Below are 21,964 nucleotides of genomic sequence, written 5' to 3'. Positions count from 1 at the left end.
CATATATTTGATTCCTGTGTAATACTAGATTCTGCCAATAAGAACACTTGAGGGCTTTTTGTCCGACATCTTAGTGAGACTGCAGGGGTGGCTGCTGCTCTCTGAGCTTTGCAATGTCACCCAAGGATGAGAAGAAGAAAGATGCTGGAAAGTCAGCCAAAAAAGAAGGACTTAGGGAACAAATCTGGGGTCAAGGCCAAAAAGAAGAACTGGTCCGAAGGCAAAGTTCAGGACAAGTTCAATAACCTAGTTTTGTTGACAAAGTGACGTATGACAAACTCTGTAAGGAAGTTCCCAACTATCAGCTTGTAACTCCAGCTGCTGTCTCTGGGACACTGCCAGGGCAGCCCTTCAGGGCTCCTTAGTAAAGGACTTTTTAAGCTGGTTTCAAAGCACAGAGCTCCAGTAATTTATACCAGAAACACCAAGGGTGCAGATGCCCCAGCTGCTGGTGAAGATGCATGAACAGATCCTACCAACTGTACATTTTAGAAAATAAAACTTTATTAAATTAAAAAAAAAGAAAAAAAGAACATCTGCAGAAATATAGTAACTGGGAGTTCTAATGTTTTAACCTTAACAGCTTACAATTCCAATGCTAGCTCTGCCACAGTGAAGTATACTTAACTTAACCTCTCCATCCCTTTACTCATTACTAAAATGAATGCAATACCTACACCTCAAGCTGTGAGGATTAAATAAGATAACATATGTAAGATAATTAACATGTGACCTGGCACATAGTATAAGCTTAATACATTTCAGCTATTAATAAAATTATGTGATAAGAAATCAAATAAGTAAAGCTACCAAAGATTTTTGGAAAGTTTATTCTAATTCTACTTTAAAAATAGACTGTACAGTATCTGATTTCAGAAATATCCAAAATCAGGGGTGCCTGGCTAGCTCAGTCAATAGAACATGCAACTCTTGATCTCGGGATTATAAATTCAAGCCCCGTGTTGGGTGTAGAGATTACTTTAAATGTCAAGTCATGATAACAATAAAAAATCTTAAGGGGTGCCTGGATAGCTCAGTCAGTTAAGCATCTAACTCGTGATTTCGGCTCAGGTCATGATCTCATGGTTCCTGAGATCGAGCCCCAAGTGGGCTCCACACTACAGGTGTAGTGCCCCTCTTCACACTCACACGTGCACTCGCTCTCTCTCTCTCCCCCCAACATAAATAAACATTTTTTTAATCTTAAAAAAAAAAAAAAAAGAAATCTCCAAAATTAAAATGTGTTACCTGTAAGTAGTGTTTGGAACATAGACATCCCTGGCAGGAAACTCCAAAATTTCTCTGGTAGGTCTAACTCTACTGTCTGGGTAAAGCTTCACCTGAAGCAGCTCTGGAGTTAGGCAATAGTGGGGATTTTCAGGTGCAGGAGAAATGTCTATCTTCAGCTGAGCTGGGTATAAAAATATATTATAAAAACAACATAAACAAATAAATTAAAACTTCATGTTAAAAATGTTCTTGGAAGGATTTAGGTCCTCTTTTTGCAAGAAGTCTGGAAAGAAATCAAAATTACTGTTATCTCAGACCTCTAAATTATTTCATTTTACCAAGTCTCAAACTTACTAATTACTGATACAGACACAGTACATGTAAAATAATAAATGCCTACTGAATGAATAAATGAGTGAGAAGGAAAAAAAAGAAGCAAAAGAAAACAAAACAGAAAAGGATCTAGCATAGGATCAAGCCAACATTTTGAAGGTTAAGTGATTTAATTTAAACTTCTTTACTCTAAAACAACAAACAAAACAGTTTTACTCTGTAATGGCTTGTTCTGACCATAGTATCAATCTGCTTCAGAATATTTACCATCCTATGTACATTTTTTCACCTAAAGAATAATTGTAAGCCACAAAATTACTCATCATTCTCAAGTCAGTACTCAAATTATCAAAAGTACTGAATCTTGCATATAAACTGTTAAGACCACAAAGGCAGAATAATGAAATGAAGAAGACTGACAGGCATTGGGCAAAGAAAGACACATGGACCAGATAAGTGAAAAAAGAAATACATAATTACTAAAAATATGACATATTAGGGATGAAAGGGTTGTAATGATGTCTACTCAAAATTTTAAAATACCTGTAATAGGTCTTAGTCGCCGTAAAACAGAAGATGGCCTTCTCATATCAGCAAGAAATTTGTACAGATCTTCATCACTTAAGCGGTCTCCTTCCTGAGGAAAAAGCATTTGAGAAAACAAATAGAGTAGATTGAAAAAAAATGTATAGTGCCTGTTAATAGTCTTACCCTCTTCTGTCCATTTAGAATGAAAAGATTAAATTAATATAATTATGATTAAAAACAAATACCATACTGATTTCCTTCCTTTTATGCTTTCAAATTTTATTGAGTTATGATACTATTATCTGTACCTTAAATTTAAATATTTACTTATAGCCCATTATTTATGTCTATAAAGTATTACAAGACACTCTAAATAAAATCAATAGAAGTTAGAGGGAGATGAAATGGAAAAAAGAAAACTAAGGATATAGACAGAAAAGGGGCATCTGGGTGGCTCAGTCAGTTAAGCATCCGATTTCAGCTCAGGTCATAATCTCACAGTTCGGGAGTTTCAGCCCCGTGTCGGGCTGTGCTGACAGCTCAGAGCCTGGAGCCTCTTTCGGATTCTCCGTCTCCCTCTCTCTCTGCCCCTCCCCCACTCATGCTTGCTCTCTCTCTTCCTCTCCCAAAAATAAATATTAAAAAAAAAAGTTAAACAAAATATATAGACAGAAAAGAAACATACATAAACGACAGTCTTAAAAAGTCATTGCACTTGAATTTCTGTCTTTTCAATTTTATACTACCACATTTCTCAAATGCAAAATATACAGCATTCACTAAATTGGAAAAAGAAAAAAGTAACAAAAAGCTACTTTTTTTTCTGACTGCAAGTACTTAAAAAATTTTATTTTTCATTTGAGTATAGTTAACACACAATGTTACTTTACTTTCATGTGTACAACATAGTGATTCAACGAGTTTATACATTATGCTGTGCTCACCACAAGTGTAACTACCATCTGTCACCATACAATATCATTACAGTATCACTGACCATATTCCTTATGCTGTCTTTTATTCCCATGACTTCATTCATTCCATAACTGGAAGCCTGCATCTCCCTCTCCCTTTCACCCATTTTGCCCATCCCTCCACCTCACACCCTTCTGGCAACTATCAGTTTGTTCTCTGTATTTATAGGTGTAATTCTGCTTTTTGTTTGTGTATTCATTTGTTTACATAAACTACTCTTAAAGAGAAGAATAATTATTCTGATATTAAGACCAGAGTGAAAACTATGAAACAACCTCAATCAATGGGAAAAGAGACAAGCAAACCAACAAATAACCAAACCGTACCTAATTAATACAAAATTTTCTATTTCATATATTTTTTCTTGCAATTAAAATAGGTAAGAATTTATTTCATTCTTTTATTCAAGAGTAGGTCTTTAGATTTTATTAATCCAAACCTCCTGCACTTGATATCTTTTTGTTTTTAGTGCAGAGTTCATATACTTATGTGGTAATCAACATATTTAACATTACTTTATTACTGTGACCTCACCTTGAGACAGATTCCATTTGTTCACTATTATATTCTAAACATGGTACAGAACTGATTTTCTTTTATCCCACTATTTAGAAAAGTGATTTTTTTTTTTAATATTTCCTTTTGAGAGAGCACAAGCAGGGGAGGGGCAGAGAGAGGGGGACAGATGATCTAAAGCAGGCTCTGGAGCTGACAGCAACAAGCCCAATGCGAGGCTCAAACTCATGAACTGCAAGATCATGACATGAACCAAAGTCAGGCACTCAATCAACTAGGCCACCCAGGAGCCCCTAGGAAGGTGATTTTTTTTCTTTTTTAATTTCTAAGTGGTTCAAGATTTTTGTTATTACTTTTATAAATAGCTTTTAGTTTTACTGAGTTATGATTAGAGAATTTCATTTTAAGAGGATTTTTTCTGTGGCCTAATTGTTGTAAATGTTCCATCAGTTGCTAAAACAGTATACTCTCTTTTTGAATACAATATTAACATAACTTTTTAAGTGGTCCTTATTGATAGTACATTCAGATTATCTCTACTTAATTATTTCTGTCTACTTAACCTGTTAAATTGATTATATTATTGGCCTCCAATCTTTACTCCGTTTCCATGACATTTGTTGGGGTGAGGCATAATTCCCTCCACTTGGGTGGGCCATGTGACTTTCTTTGGGCCAATAAGCAAATGTGATACAGAGATCTGAAAAACGTCTGTACAAGTGAGCCTGCCCCCTCTTGAAATTCTGCCACTGCTATGAGAACATGACCAAGCCAGCCTGCTACAGGATGAGAAGAGAAGTTGAGACACGTGGAAGACGTCTGAGTCATTTCAGTCTTCCTACCAGAAGTCAGTCTCAATTTCCAAATGTGAATGAGCCTAGCTGACACCCTCCACTTCCACACAGCGTATTTTACCACTATGTACTCCAACTTATATATACTCATCAACAAATAAAACATGTTCCTGAAACTAATGTGTGGGCTTAATTTTGTTTTTATATCTCTACGTATTTTTAATAATTTTGCTTAACAACTTCAAATCTGTACAGAAGCACTCCTAATTACTATATCCCAATCACAGATAGTAATCTCTCATCAATTTAAAAGAACTGCCTTCTGTATCTCATTTAGGAGAAATTCGTACCATGAATTCTACTTTACTAAAATTGTAATGTCTGCTTTTTCCTTAATTTGCATTTGCCTAATGCACAGTATCCTAGCTATTTAAAAATACTTATAAGAATTATAGATGCTAATAATTTTTAACAAATACACCAAAGTCAAATATAAATGCTCTCCATTGCTGATATTTCCAACAATCATTCATTTTAAGTTTTCACGATCACTTTGTGCTAGTTTCTAGTTACCAGTCTCCAACACAGTGTCCACTACATGGTGAATGCTCAAAATATATTTGCTAAATCAATAGGTAGGTAAGTGGATTAATATTCAGTACATGCTGAACATTCAAAAACTATTTGTTGGATCAATAGGTAGGTGGGTAGATGAATGACTTGTTGATTTAAGGTTACAATACCAGTTCAATAATAAAGTAGGCTGAAGAAATGGAAAAAGAGCTGTAAAAATAGTGCAGAAGTGATGCAGCAGTTAAGGAAATAGAAAGAGAAAAAAATGTCATAGCTGCAAGGCTGTGTCATTGTATCAGGTAAATCTACTGTCCATAGCTTTATTTGGCCTATCACTTCATCCAGCTAACACTGTGACCTTTTCTAGACTCTTCCTCATACTACTGTCCATAATAAAAAGACCCTCACCACTTCAGACACTTCTCACCTGCTTTACTCTCCATATGAATCTCACCGAGCAGCTGTCTATAAATGCTATTGATATCAAACTGTGAAAGGAGCTTCAAGCAGATTGCTGTCTTTCAATCCATGGCACATCCTTTCCTAAATCCTTGTCCTCTTTCAAGTTATTAGGTATTATAGGCCAGGATTTCCTCCTCTTATTAAGAATAAGACCTCAAATGAAGGAATTCTAAAAGAATACTTAGCATTTCCCAGTCATCTGTTCCAAAATATAGACATGGTACCAATCCATTTTATATCAAAATCCAGTATGTACATGCATACATGTATGCACTCATACAAAAAGCAAGAGGAAAAAAGCTCACTGAAGCAATATTTAACTTCACTATGTGCAATGCACTATTATTTTTCTATTCTCCTGAGTCTGTTCATTTGTTTTCAAGCTGGGTATTACCTATTAAATTTCCATTACTGTTAACGGATCATGATCAGCATTTGAAAACTACTGGTTTGATTCATAATTTGAAGCACAGAGAATATATTTGCAAAGAATAAAGTGTCTTTTATCAAGAACTTCTTGGACCTATAAACTCACCTAAACAAATAATGTTGACTACATTTTAGCAGGAAAATATACTAGTAAGGCCTGAAAGTCCTATTCCATATACTATAGATGTGGTAGCTTCAACTAAAATAAAACTTGGGTAGGGAAGAGAGATACAACCGCTCAATGACTAAGAAAATTCATAAACCATAAATGTTTAAAAGCTAAAACATTACATTTAAGAAATAGGATATAAATGTGGAGGATTGATGTTGATGCATTATTAGTGCTAACATTTAAATATAATTATACAACAGCAGATACAATATTATTTTATTCTTATACTTTTTACTCTTAAAAGTTTTTTTAATTTCTAGAAATCACAATTATTACATGTACATGTACTACATGCAAATTTACAATTATAATTTTTCTGAAACCAAAATAATATTATGTACAAATATCCCCATAGAATTCCTACATGACAGAACAATACCTGCTTAAAAAAATTTGTCACTGTGAGAGTAGCAGGTCGAAAGCTGGTCAAGTTACAAGCATCATCTCCACTTGTTGTCCTTTCGAGTGATCGTCTGCCAACAATGCTAGAATTCCTCCTCTCTGACCAAGACCCTTTTCGTTCTACCAAGGGAAAAGAAAAGTCTGGTATTCATTTTCATAATATTTAAATTGTTTTAAAAGCAGCTTTCCAAACACAGGAAAAAAATTCATTTGAGTTGAAAATTATCTACCCGACATATTGATTGTAGTAAAGAATTTCATTTCTGGAGAGATCGGTAAGGAAGCACCATACCTAAATCTCCTGATTCTCTTTTAAAACTTCTCCAGTGGAAAATAAGTTTCTACCACACAAAGACTATGCATATGACCAAAGATGAGCTATAAGATGCAGCTACAGAGAAACTATGCATTTAATAGGAAATATTCACACAATGAAAATTTTAGTTACCATCTAATGGTCCCTCAGTCTTAGCACTTGAATTTGAAACAGAATTTTAAGATAACATTCATTTAAAGTCCTTGCAAGATACCCTTATTATTCAAAACCAACTGGAAAACAACAACAACAACAATTGAACAACTATGCTACAGATCAACAAGGAAACTGAAGACTTAAAACCATAAACAAACTAATACATGTCACTAAGGAAAAGTAGAATATGTGTTCTTCTCTAGCACACACAGGGCATTCTCCAACATAGATTAAGCTATAAAACAAAATAAAATAAATTCAAAAGGACTGAAATCATATAAAATGTTTCCCAAGAACAGTGAAATTAAATTATAAATCAGTAACAGAAAAGTATATGGGAAATTCATAAACATGTGGAAGTTAAACATACTCTCGATTCTCGAAAAACCAGTGGGTTAAAGGAAATTACAAAGAAAATTAGAAAATACTTAAGACACATGAAAATGAAAACACAATATCCCAAAACATATGGCATATCATTAAACCCGCACTCAGAGGAAAATTTATAGCCATAAATGACTATAAATAAAAAAGAAAAGCTCTCAAATAAGTAACTTAACCTTTCATTTTTAGAAAGTAGAAAAAGAGAAAACTAAACCCAAAGCAAGCACGAGAAAGGACTCAAAAACAACAGCTGGATGACAATAAAAGAAACAGAAACTACAAACATAAGAATGAAGCCAAAAACTGGTTCTTCAAAAAGTAAATTTTAAAAACTTTGCTAAATGGGCGGTTAAAAAATACAACATCTCAAATTACTAACATCAGGAATGAATGAGTAGACGTCACTACAGCTCTTAGAAAAGGAACTATATAATATTTTGAATAACTATAGGTCAAAAATTAGACAATTTATACAAAATGAACACATTTCTAGAAACACAGTACTGAAACTGATTTAAGATGAAACAGAAAATACGAAAAGATCTAAAACAAGCAGAAAGATCTAATTAGTAATGAAAAAACTTATCACAAAAAGACCAAGCCAAAATGGCTTCACTAGTGAATTCTTCTGATTTTTTAAAAAAAACAGATACCAATCCTTCACAAACTCCTCCAAAATAAAATTTATAAAAAAAGGAATAATTCACAACTCATTCTGAGGCCAGTGTTACTCTGATACCAAAACCAGACAGAGATTTATTTCACAAGAAAGAAAAACTACAGACCAATATCCCTTATGAATATAGAAGAAAAATACTAAACAAAATATTGGGAAACATATTCTAACATCTACAAAAAAATTATATACCATGACCAAGTGGGAATTCTCCGAAAAATGTAAGATTAGTTTAACCTCTAAAATCCAGTCTATTAATGCAATACACCCTACTAAAAGAACACAGGACAAAAACCATACAAGTCAATTCAAAAGCAAAAAATGCATTTGACAAAATCCAACATCTTTTGATGATAAAAATACTCAAAGAGTTAGGAATGGATGGGAATTTCACCAATCTACTAAACTACATTTATGAAAAACCTACAGTAGACATCATACTTGATGATAAAAGACTGAATGCATCTCCCCGCCAAGGTCAGGAACTGAATGCATTGCCCCCCAAGGGTAGGAACACTCCTGTCACTTCTATTTAATATAGTATAGAAGGTTCTAGTTAAGATTGTTAGAAAAGAAAAAGAAGTCATCCAGATTGAAAAAGAAACAGTAAACCTTTTATTATTTGCAGAGGGCAATATCTTGTATATAGAAAATGTTAAAGAATCCAAAAGAGGAAAAAAAAACCACTGCAATTAATAAACATGTTCAAATGGTTTCAAAGCACATAATCAATATTCAAGTCAATATTATATACATAAGAAATGAACATTCTAAAACTGAAATTAAGAAAAAAATTCCATTAAAAATATCATAAAAACAATAAAACAATTGGGTATGCATTTAACAGGAGAAAGGCAAAGACTTGTACACTGAAAACTATAAAACATTGAAAAAAATGTTAAGATCTCAATATACAGAAAAACATTCCATGTATTGGGAGATTTAATATTGTTAAGAGGGCAACACTCCCCAAAATGATTTATAGATTTAATGTAATGTCTATCAAAATTCCAGCTACCTTTGTGCAGAAATTTACAGCTGATTCTAAACTACATATTAAACTACAAGGGCCCAAGGACGCCTGGGTGTCTCAGTCAGTTAAGCAGATCTCAAGATTCATGGGTTGAGGCCCACATTGGGCTCTGTGCTGACAGCTCAGAGCCTGGAGCCTGCTTTGGATTCTGTGTCTCCCTCTCTCTCTGCCCCTCCCCTGCTTGCGCTCTGTCTCTGTCTCTCTCAAAAATAAAACTACAAGGGCCCAAAATAGGGACACACACACACAAATCTGTAAATAAAATAATAAAGTTGTAGAGTTGGAGGACCACTCTTCCCAATTTCAAAACTTACTGCAAAGCCAAAAAAATGAACACAGAATAGTACTACCATGAGCTTAGACATAAAAATCAATGGAATAGAATTGAGTCCAGAATTAAACCCATACATCTATCATAGACCAATTTTCTTTCTTTCTTTTTTTTTTTTAATATTTATTTTTAAAAGAGAGAGCACCAACCAGGGACGGGCAGAGAGAGAGGGAGACACAGAATCTGAAGCAGGCTACCAGATCTCAGCTGTCAGCACAGAGCCCTACACGAGGCTTGAACTCACAAACAGTGAGACCATGACCTGAGCCAAAGTCAAATGCTTAACCAACTGAGCCACCCAGATGTCCCGTGAACTAATTTCCAACAAGAATGACAAGACCATTTGCTGGAGAAAGAATAGTCTTCCTAGCAAATAGGTGTTGGGACAACTCAACAGCTACATTAAAAGAATAATATTGGACCCCTACCTCTCACCATGTAAAAAAAAAGTAACCCAAAATGGATTATACCTAAATGTAAGAGCTATACCTATAGAACTCTTAGACAAAAACATACAAACAGATCTTTCTGATCTTGAGTTAGGTAATGCTTTCTTAGATAGGACTCCAAAAGCACAAGCAACAAAAGAACAGAGAAAATGAATTTAAAATTTCTATGCTACAGGGGCACCAGGGTGGCTCAGTCAGTTGAGTGTCTGACTTCAGCTCAGGTCATGATCTCACGGTCCCGTGGATTTGAGCCCTGCATCGGGCCCTGTGCTGACGGCTCGGCAGCTGGAGGCTGCTTTGGATTCTGTGTCTCCTTCTCTCTCTGCCTCTCCCCTATTCATGCTCTGTCTCTATCTATCTCTCAAAAATAAACGTGAAAAAAACAATTTTTTTTAAATTTCTATGCTACAAACACCAGCATTAAAAGAGGAAAAAAAAAAACCAAAAAAAAAAAAAAAAACAAAAACCCCACAGACTGGGAGAAAATATTTGCAAGTCCTTTATTAGATAAAAGATTTGTTGGGCAAGGGGCATTAAGGAGAACACTTGCTGAGATGAGCACTGGGTGTTATATGTAAGTGATGAATCACTAAATTCTATTCTTGAAATCATTATTGCACTATATGTTAACTAACTTAATTTACATTTTTAATGTAAATTAAAAATAATAAGAAAAAAATAATAAGAAAAAAAGATAAAAGATTTGTATCCAGAATACATAAAGAACTCTTAAATTCAAAGACAAGAATATAAAAAAGCGGGGCACCTGAGTGGCTCAGTCACTTATGCATCTGACTCCTGATTTTGGCTCAGGGCATGATCTCACAGTTCATGAGTTCAAGCCCCTCATGGGACTCTGTAATGACAGCATAGAGACTGCTTGGGATTCTCTCTCTGCTCTTCCCCAGCTTGCGCATGTGTGCGCTCACTCTCTCTCTCTCTCTCTCTCAAAATAAATAAACTTAGGGGTGTTTGGGTGGCTCAGTCAGGTCATGATCTCATGGTTTGTGAGTGTGAGCCCCACATCAGGCTCTATGCTGACAGCTCAGAGCCTGAAGCCTGCCTCAGATTCTGTGTCTCCTTCTCTCTCTGCCTCTCCCCTGCTCACACTCTGCCTCTCTCTCTCTCAAAAATAAATGAATGTTAAAAAAAATTTTTTTAATAAACTTCAAAAAAAAGAATATTAAAAAGCCACATAAAAAATGAGCATCCACTAGATAAAACAAAAACATTAAAAAAATGAGCAAAAGACATGACTACATATTTCTTCAAAGAAAGTATACACATAACCAGTGCACATAAAATTATACTCAAGATCATTAAATATCAAGGAAAAGCAAATCCTAAACCACAATGACAAACCTCTTTGCCTACACTAGGATGGCTGTAATCAAAGGGCCAAATAATAAAAGTGTTCGCAAAGATATGGAGAAATTGGAACCTTCACACACTACTAGAAGAATTTTAAATGGTGCAGCAACACTGGAAAACAACCTGATAGTTCTTCAAAACGTGAAATATAGAATTGTCACTAATATCCAACAATTTCTAGTATATGTCCCAAAAAATGAAAACATGCCCATACAAAAGCTTGTTCCTGAACATTAACTGCAGCATTATTCATACTAAACAAAAAGTTTAAACGACTCAAAGGTCCATCAACTGATGAATGGATAAATAAAATGTGGTATATCCACACAATGGACTATTATTTGGCAATAAAAAGAAATTAAATAGTGACACATGCTACAACATGGATGAACTTTTAAAACATTATGCTAAGTGAGGGGCGCCTGGGGCACTTAGTTAAGTGTCCAACTTCAGCTCAGGTCATGATCTCCTGGTTCATGGGTTTGAGCCCCGTGTCGGGTTCTGTGTTGATGGCTCAGAGCCTAGAGTATGCTTTAGATTCTGTGTCTCCCTCTCTCTGCCCCTCCCCCACTCGCACTCTGTCTCTCTCTCTCTCTCTCTCTCTCTCTCTCAAAAATAAACAAAATATTAAAAAATAATAATAATAAAATAAAACATTATACTAAGGGAAAGAAGCTTGTCACAAAAGACTGTATATTGTATAATTCTATTGATATGAAATGTCCAGCATAGGCAAATCCATACAGACCTTATAAGGAGATCAGAGGTTGTTTAGGATTGGGTTTGTGGACTGGGGGAGAATGGAGGGTTACTAATGAATACAAAAGTGTTCCAAAATTAAGACTGTGGTGATGGTTGCAGAACCTTGTGAATATATCAAACAAAACAATAAATTATACACTTTAAATGGGTGAATTGTATAGTATAGGAATTGCATCTCAATAAAGCTGTGGGGAAAAAAAGGAAAAAAAAGAAAACCCTTTTATGCCTCACAACACTGTAAAGTCTATAAATAAAACAAGCCTATATAAAAAAAAGAAAAATTAAACATTTAGAAATATTTTATATAAAACACTCTTACCTCCAGTGCTTATTTCCACCTCTGTAGAATCTCTTTCCAAACTCCCCGCACTGCTAACAATATTCATTAAATGGATTGCAGTCCAAGCAAAAGGCATGCGATATTTCCCAAGTCTTTGACAAAACTGATCAGCTTGACTTTTCAGCTTCTCCAATTTTTCCTTATTCTGCAAAACAAAACTTTATACATTATATGATTATGCTCGAAAGAAATGAATCAAAGACTACTCCATTGTATATAAAAAGACAGCTTAGGAATTCTCAATTCTCAACAAAGATGGAAGAATAATCTATACCTTTCAGAGATCAATTAGCACTGTATTATCTTAACCACTAAATAATTTTAACCCATTCTATAAATGTATGTGTAGAGTAAGTCTTTCAAATTTATTTTCGTGATTATCTCATTTTGGTAGGAAAGAACGTAGAGCAAGTGTCAAACATGTGTACGTATTACAAGTACTATTTTATGAAAAGAAACATAACCATGTTCAAGTCAGCAACTGCTAACTACAGAATATTCTAGGTTAAACTTACTAAATTGTACTACTCTGAAAAAGATGGGAGCAGTTGAGCCATTTTGAAATAATCCTTATGGCAAGAGAAGGAGTGAGGTAAAGTGGGATTGGGGGTACAAATAGGCTAATAACATATAAGACCAGAACTGTAATAAAAGAAGCAAACAAAAAAAAATATTGCAAAAAGACTAAACCCTAGAAACAGACTGATGGTCCAAACAGTATGTGCCTATCTGGAAGACATCCTGAAGCTGGCCCAACTTTTAGGCTATCCCTGAAACAAACACTAAGGTAACCTGCAATAGCCAACTAATGGTCCAAAAGTAAAAATCTACACCAAATATCTTACATACTCTTTCCATACAGGATGTCGTCAAGGTATATATACACTAACAATAGAGCCCTACCTTGAGAGTCAGGCCTGGGATAAGATGGACGGATAACTAAATGTTAGCGCTGTTTATTGCTGTATATATTATACCTCCAAAATAGGTGATTGCTTTAAAAGCCTAGATATCAAGTATACTTGATTCTATCAGCTTATGTAGGCATGTAATAAGCTGCTATTGTAATTATGAGCTCCACACAACAGCAAATTTAAAAAATGACAACCCGGGGAAAGGTTATAGAATACGTGAACCCTAATTTCAACCAGCAAGCCAGGGATCAGAGGAGAGTATCATGTACTCAGTTCTACCTATATTAGCAGAAAAGGCTCAGTTACTGTTCCAAATTTCACAAAAATAGAAAGCAAAACATATTCTAGATTTTGGTAACTTATCGAGTATTCCTCAAGCATACTCCTGGATGTTTCAACTATTAAATCATGTATTCAATCATCTGTTATTCTTGTAGCTAACTCAGGGTACCTGAAATTTGGTACCAACTTTGTATCAATTGCTTTTGCTTTATATGTGGACCCAAATTCTAAAAATTAGTCATCTGATGGCAAAAGGGAGATAGTATTTTCTGTTTTTACCATATTCCTTAATTATCGGTGGCATTCCTTAATTATCAGCAGCTAGACAGAGCCCCAGAGTACTGCTATCTTACTATAAAAAATTATACTATATGGGGCACCTGGGCAGCTCATTCGGGTAAGCTTCTGACTCATGATTTCAGCTCAGGTCATGATCTTACGGTTCATAGGATCAAGCCCTGCATCAGGTTTCAGGCTGACAGCTCAGAACCTGCTTGGGATTCTCTCTCTCCCTCTCTCTCTCTGCCCCTCCCACGCTCATGTGCAAATGCTTTCTCTCTCTCTCTCTCAAAATAAATGAACTTTAAAAAAACCTTTTATTACCAATATCACTATTTTATGAAAAATACTATTTTTGAAAATTGTAATACTTAGGAATGAAATGAAATTAACTTAGTTCTCTCCAAGGAAAAAAAAGTCAGGAGTCACTTAGTTTGGGGGTAAAGGAGATTTTAAAGAATAACACAGCATATGAAAAAAGCTAAGTGACAAAAAAAGAAGAAAGTAAGAAAGCAGGTAGTCCAATAGAAAATAATGAATTAGTAGTTAAATTCTTTAATATGCTTCATAATTCTCCCAAATAATAACTTGGGAAATGAGAGGTTATTTAGTGTTGGGTTCAGGGACTGGGGGAGCATTGGGAGGGACTATATGACTATACAGGTGGGAAAAATGAGAGGCATGATACTCTACCTTTGTGGCATCTGCTTCTTTAAAAATCATATATGGTTCTGCACACTCTCCGATGTCACCTTGCTGTAGGACTTTTTCTAACTGTCAAAAAATAAAACAGTAAAGACTAATTAAGCTTAAAAAAAAAAGTAATCAGACTGGAATGTGAGGATGGTTTAACATAAAAAAAAAATCAATCAAGGTAATACACCACATTAACAGAATGACAGGAAAAAAAAACACATGATCATCTCAATTGATACAGAAAAATAGCTGGGCAAAATTCAGCACCCTTTCATGCTAGGAACATTCAACAAACTAAGAATACAAGAAAACTACCTCAACATAATAAAGACCATATATGAAAACACCACAGCTAACATCATATTCAATGGTGAAAGGCTGGAAGTTTTTCCTCTAACATTAGGAACAAGATAAGGATGCTCACTTTTACCAATTCTATTCAAAAAAGTACTGGAAGTCTGAGCCAAAGCAATAAGGCAAGAAAAAGAAAAAAAAATGAGTCCAAATTTGAAAAGAAAGAGAAAAAATATGTGTTTGCAGACATGACCTTTTGTTCAGAAAACCTTTATAGTACACACACACACACACACACAAATGATTAGAACTAATAAATAAATTCAGCATAGTTGCAGATACAAAATCAATATGCAAAAATCAATTACATTTCTAAATACTAATAATGAAAAATCTGTAAGAAAATTAAAAACACAATTTCACTTACAATAATATCAAAAAGAAAAAAAATTAAGGTATTCCCCACTTTTAGAAAGCTAACATTATGCTACTTTGATCTTACAAAGACCTACATTACTACCTGTTTTTGCTAACTGAAAGAAATCTGAAGAGGATTTTCACTTTTACAAAAAAAGGAGAAAGTAAAAATAACATTCAGCATATGCTTTGCAAATACAGGCAGCACACACCCGGGGCAACAACAGTGGCACTGCCAAGCTCCTTCCCTGGGAATTACAACTCAGTATCTCAGCATCAAACCACCATAGTTCTGCACTGTGTCTATGAGCATCTGTCCTTTATCTCAATTTATTTTGTGCATCTGTTGGCAAGATATGTCCAAAGGCATCATGAAAGACTGAGAGAGTTATTTTTTGCGTCTAAGAACATTCAAATACTTTTCCATATAAATTAATGTTAATTGCTTTGTCACTTTATAAAATTTCAGCTTACAAAAGTTTCATCAAAGCACTCTTCTTCTAGATAGCAAGGAAACATATACTGAGAAATTAACTTAACCAAAAGGGTGAATGATATAGAATCTGAAAACCATAGAACATTGGTTAAAAAAAAAAAAAAATTAAAGAAGACATAAACAAATGGAAAGATATCCTATATTCATGAACTGGAAGACTAAATTGATATTAAGAGGCCAATTCTATGCAAAGCAATCTACAGATTTAATGCAATTCCTATGAAAATCTCAAAGATTTTTTTTGTAGACATAATAAAATTCACCGTAACATTCCTGTGAAATTTCAAAGAACCCTGAACAATCAAAACAAACCTTTAAAAAAGGAACAGAGTTATAAGTCTCATACTTCCAGACTTCAAAACAATACAAAGCTACAGTAATAAAAAATATATATATGATACTGCCATAAAGACATACATATAGATGAATGGAACAGAATACAGTCCAGAAATAAACCCTCATATATGTGGTTAAATAATATTTTGTTAATATTTATTTAGTTATTTTGAGAGAGAGAGGCAATGTGCATAGGGTAGGGGCCAACAGAGAAAGAGAGAGAAAATCTTAAGCAGGTCCATGCTCAGTGTGGAGCCCAATAAGGGGGCTCAATCTCACGACCATGAGATCATGACCTGAGGTGAAATCAAGAGTTGGATGCCTAACCAACTGAGCCACCCAGGAGCCCCAGGCTAAATGATTTTTAACAAGACTGCCAAGGCCATTCAATGGGGAAAGGACAGTCTTTTCAACAAATGGTGTTTAAAAAACCATATACCCAAATGCAAAAGAATTAATGGTGTTTAAAAGACCATGTATCCATGGGGCACCTGGGTGGCTCAGTCAGTTAAGTGTCTGACTCCGGTTCAGGTTAAGGTCTCATGGCTCATGACTTCAAGCCACGCATTAGGCTCTGCGCTGACAGCTCGGAACCTGGAGCCTGCATCAGATTCCGTGTCTCCCTCTCTCTGTCCCTCCCCTACTCGTGCTCTGACTCTCTCTCTCTTTCAAAAATAAACATTAAAAAAATTTTTTCTTGGGGGTGCCTGGGTGGCTCAGTCGGTTAAGCGTCCGACTTCAGCTCAGGTCATGATCTCGCAGTCTGTGAGTTCAAGCCCCACGTCGGGCTCTGTGCTGACAGCTCAGAGCCTGGAGCCTGCTTCAAATTCTGTGTCTCCCTCTCTTTCTGCCCCTCCCCTGCTCATGCTCTGTCTCTCTCTGTCTCAAAAATAAATAAAAACATTTTTAAAAATTAAAAAAAAATTTTTTTTCTTAAATCATATATACAAATGCAAAAGAATAAAGTCTTTACTCTCTATCATATACAAAAATTAACACAAAATGGATCAAAGACCTAAATGTGAACCTAAAATTATATAACTCTTAACAGAAAAAAAGAGAATCTTCATGACACTGGATATGGCAATGTTTTCTTGGATTTGATGCAGAAAAATACAGATAACAAAAGCAAAATACAGAAATTGGGCCACATTAAAACTTTGTGCATCACAGACATAATCAAGGTGAAAGGGCAACAAATAAAAAAATATATACAAATAATGTATCTAATAAGGAGTTAATATCCAGAATAATTTTTTTAAGTTCTACAACTCAACAATAAAATAAATACAGTAAGCCTTGGTTTGCAAGCATAATTTGTTCTGGAAATATGCTTGTAATCCAAAGCACTCAGATATCAAAGCAAATTTCAAGAAACACTGGCTCAGCTGTGATCATGTGACGTTCAGCGTCATGTACAACTCATATTGCAAGACATTGCTCATTTATCAAGTTAAAATTTATTAGAAATGTTTGTTTTGCAGAACACTCACAGAACAAATTACAATCCAAGGTTTTACTTTAATCTGATTTTTAAATGGCAAAGGACTTGAATAGACATTTTTCCAAAGAAGATACAAAAATGGCTAACAGGATATGAAAAGATCCTCTACATAACTAATCATAAGGTAAATGCAAATCAAAATACAATGAGATTATCACTTGATAGCCATCAAGATGGCTACAATCAATAAAACAAAAAATAACAAGTATTGGCAAGGATACATAAAAACTGGAACTCATGTGCACTATTGGTGATTATGAAAATGGTACATCCATTATGGAAAACTATACAGAGGGTCCTCAAAAAATTAAAAATAGAATTACCACACAACACAGAAAATCTATTTTTAAGTATATATCCAATAGAATCAAAAGCAAAATGTAAACCATTATTTGTACACTCATGTTCATAGCAGCACTATTCACAAAGCCAAAAGGCAGAAGCGACCCAAATGTCTACCAAGAGATGTGTGGACCCGAAAAACAAATAATCCAGTGAAGAAATGGGCAGAAGACATGAATAGACACTTTTCCAAAGAAGACGTCCAGATGGCTAACAGACACATGAAAAGATGCTCAACATCACTCCTCATCAGGCAAATACAAATCAAAACCACACTCAGATATCACCTCACGCCAGTCAGAGTAGCTCAAATGAACAAATCAGGAGACTACAGATGCTGGAGAGGATGTGGAGAAACGGGAACCCTCTTGCACTGTTGGTAGGAATGCGTACTGGTGCAGCCGTTCTGGAAAACAGTGTGGAGGTTCCTCAAAAAATTAAAAATAGATCTACCCTATAATCCAGCAATAGCACTGCTAGGAATTTACCCAAGGGATACAGGAGTGCTGAGGCATAGGGGCACTTGTACCCCAATGTTTATAGCAGCACTTTCAACAATAGCCAAATTATGGAAAGAGCCTAAATGTCCATCAACTGACGGATGGATAAAGAAATTCTGGTTTATATACACAATGGAATGCTACTTGGCAATGAGAGTGAAATCTGGCCTTTTGTAGCAAAGTGGATGGAACTGGAGAGTGTTATGCTAAGTGAAATAGGTAATACAGCGAAAGACAGATACCATATGTTTTCATTCATATGTGGATCCTGAGAAACTCAACAGAAGACCAGGGCGGAGGAAAAGGGGGGTGGGGAGTTACAGAGAGAGAAGGAGGCAAACCATAAGAGACTCTTAAATACTGATAATAAACTGAGGGTTGATGGGGGGTGGGAGGGAAGGGAAAGTGGGTGATGGGCACTGAGGAGGGCACTTGTTGGGATGAGCACTGGGTGTTGTATGGAAACCAATTTGACAATAAATTTCATATTTTAAAAAATAATAAAAAAATAAAGTTAGGTAAATAGGTTATGACAAACTGAAAAAAAAGAGATGAGTGGACAAACATATATATATATTAAATATTATACAATGGAGTATTATTCAGCCTTTAAAAGGGAGAAATCCTAAAACAAGCTACAACCTTGATGAACCTTGAAGACATTATACTAAGTAAAATAAGCCAGTCACACACAAAAACAAAAACCAAATACCATATGATTCCATTCATATGAAGTATATGAGGTCAAATTTCATAGAAAGAGAGCAAACTGGTGGTTGGCAAAATCTGATAAGAGGAGAAAAAGTCATCTAATATAATATCAATGTGAAGAATTAATAATTTTTTTAAAATTGCTCAATTGGTTGAGTGTCCAACTCTTGATTTCGGCTTAAGTCATGATCTCACAGTTTATGAGATCAAACCCTACTTCAGGCTCTGCACTGACAGTGTGGAGCCTACTTGGGATTCTTTCTCTGTCTCTGCCCCTGCCCTGCTTGTGCACACATTCTCTCTCAACATAGGTAAGTAAACACTAAAAAAAAAAAAAAAAAAGTAAAAAAAACTCACAAAACAGTATTGAGTGACCAATACAACAGTTTCTACTTCTAATTTTTTTCTCCACTTCTAATTTAATGTCTCACGTTAACCCTATATAACTTAATATTTTCAAAAAGAAAAGAAACGTAAATAAAATAGGGTGAAAGTCCAGAAACCAAATCAAGCATACCTGATTTGTAGGAATTGTGATAATTCCTTGAAGGAATTTAGCACATATAAAGTTGATACTTCAAATTAGCAAGTGGAGGACAAAAAACTCTTACAAATAAAATAAAATAAAAATAATCCAATAAAATGGATAGGATTACACAAGTGTATATATTTTTTCACTTGAAACATATGTATCCTACATATACTTAAAATTCATGTTTTTTATATTAAAAATCACTTACAAACAAGTTAAAAATGAGCTATTTGAATAAGTACTTCATAAAACAGAATATCCAAACAGCCAATAAATCACTCAACATTCTTAGTCATCACAGAATATAGACTAAAATTGAGGGGCGCTTGACTGCCTAGGTCAGTGGAGCATGGAACTCTTGGACCTGGGGTTGTGTGTTCAAGCCCCATAGTGGATGTGGATATTACTTAAAAATAAACTCTTAAAAAAATTGATATAACATGACAAACATATCAGAAATAAAATACAAACCAGAATATAAAGCAAAATTAATAAAATTTAAATGTCAAATACAATAAAATCCAATGATAGCAAGTGTTAAGAAGGAAATGGAGCAGCTGATATTCTCAAAAACTGTTGAAAAGAGTAAAAATTGGAATATCCATGTAGGGAAACCGGTTGTAGAAATAAACCCAATGTCCAACAATGAGAATGGAAAAACAGTGATATATTCATATAACAGAATATTATATAGGATAAAAAACAACTACTGCTACACACAAAAAGCCTAGATGAATCTTAACATAATTCTTTAGAATACCAGAGACAAGAATTTATACTATACGATTCCTTTCCTATGAAGTTTCAAAAGAGGCCAAGATATGGTAAAAGTCAGTATAGTAGGAAAGGGCACAAAGAAGGCCATTTGCTAATATTGTACATCTTGATCTAGATGTACATAAGTTAAGTATGTAAAAATTAATAAAGATGGACACCCTGTGCATACTGCTAATTGTAAACAAAGCTTACAAAGAAAACAATTTCTATATACCAGTGACAAACGAAATTTTGTATTATAATTTAAAATGAAAAATGTTAAGTGATACCATTTATAATATAATCAAAAATATCAAATCACCAAGAATATATGAGAGGAAAAGACCTAAAAACATGAAGGAATATATCATGTTCATTGACTGAAAAACAATAGTTTAAAGATGTCAACTTTCTCAAATTGATCTATATATTTAATGCAACGCCAGTCAACATCTCAGTACATTATTTCTTGAGAGAAAGAGAGAGCATGCCTATACTGAGGGGTTGAAGAGACTGACAAGTAAAAATTTACACAAAAATGTAAAAAGTCAAGCTGGAAAAAAAATACACCACTTATTATAAAGCTACAATAATGAAAACAGTATAGTGGTGGTACCAAGAAAAGACAAATAGACCAGTGGAACCAAAAAAGGCTCTAGGGGCACCTAGGTGGCTCTCCTCCTATGGAGGACTCTCACAGCCATTATATTGAGTGAAAGAAGCCAGGCACAGAAGACTCATTGTTATGCTTCCTTTCATATGAACTTCAAGAAGAAGAAAAGCTAACAATGGTGACAGAAGTTAGAATACTAGTTATCTAGAAGGGCAGGGGTAGTCACTAGAAAGAGAAACACAAGAACCCTCCAGAGTAATAACGCAATGGAAATATTCTATGACTTGAGCTCAAGAGTGATTACACAGGCAAATACACATGGAAGAATTCACCAAGCTGTTTACTCCAGATTTGTAAATATCTCATTGTACATATTTTATACTTCAATTTTTAAAAAAACTGATAAATATCAAGTATGACTAGCTGAAACTCTTATTCACTGCTGGTGGGAATGCAACTGTCACAGAGACTGAAAACATTTATTTGGTAACATCTACCAAATCTGACATACAAATATTCTGTGACTTAGCAATTCTACTCCCAAGAATAAACTAAATACAAATGTATGCATATGTCTATCCTCATGGAATGCAAATATTTACAGAATTTCTGATAAAAACCACGAAATTAAATTAACCAAAATGTCTATCATCAGTAAAATGAATTATGATATATTCATACAATACTAAACAACAATGTAAAGAATTTTATTTTTATTATCTTTTAATGTTTATTTATTTCTGAGAGAAAGAGACAGAGCATGAGCAGACAGAGGGACAGAGAGACAGAAGGAGACACAGAATCTGAAGCAGGCTGCAGGCTCCGAGCTGTCAGCACAGAGCCCGACATGGGGTTCAAACCCATGAACTTTGAGATCATTACCTGAGCTGAAGTCGGACGCTTAACCAACTGAGCCACCCAGGAGTTCCAGCAATGTAAATGAACTTAAAACTGTTGCATACAGCAGTATAATCACACAATCATGTAGCAAGTCACAAAATATATATAATGTTGGATCCTATTAACATAGTGTTCAAAAACAAGCAAAAATTTTGAGGGA

At 34.6% G+C, this 21,964-nt stretch overlaps 1 protein-coding gene and 1 pseudogene across 6 annotated transcripts in view; one reads left to right on the top strand and one right to left on the bottom strand.

Moving 5' to 3' along the window:
• The window catches only part of DOCK7 (dedicator of cytokinesis 7), a 227,697-nt gene that overhangs the window by 150,458 nt on the left and 55,275 nt on the right, over positions 1–21,964 (bottom strand). For all 6 annotated transcript variants that reach the window (XM_049618558.1, XM_049618551.1, XM_049618554.1 and 3 more), the window contains 5 exons: positions 14,401–14,481; positions 12,212–12,377; positions 6,392–6,534; positions 2,107–2,200; positions 1,249–1,411 (listed from right to left, as the gene is read on the bottom strand). In XM_049618558.1, coding sequence (XP_049474515.1) covers positions 1,249–1,411; positions 2,107–2,200; positions 6,392–6,534; positions 12,212–12,377; positions 14,401–14,481 — 647 coding nt within the window. The remainder of the gene's footprint in view (positions 1–1,248; positions 1,412–2,106; positions 2,201–6,391; positions 6,535–12,211; positions 12,378–14,400; positions 14,482–21,964) is intronic.
• LOC125913445 (40S ribosomal protein S25-like) lies at positions 77–1,205 on the top strand (annotated as a pseudogene).

The sequence above is a fragment of the Panthera uncia genome, assembly GCF_023721935.1.
Source record: "Panthera uncia isolate 11264 chromosome C1 unlocalized genomic scaffold, Puncia_PCG_1.0 HiC_scaffold_4, whole genome shotgun sequence".
In the NCBI taxonomy this organism is placed as follows: domain Eukaryota; kingdom Metazoa; phylum Chordata; class Mammalia; order Carnivora; family Felidae; genus Panthera; species Panthera uncia.
Note: the sequence above shows the minus strand (reverse complement) of the source record. Positions and strands in the feature narration are given on the sequence as shown.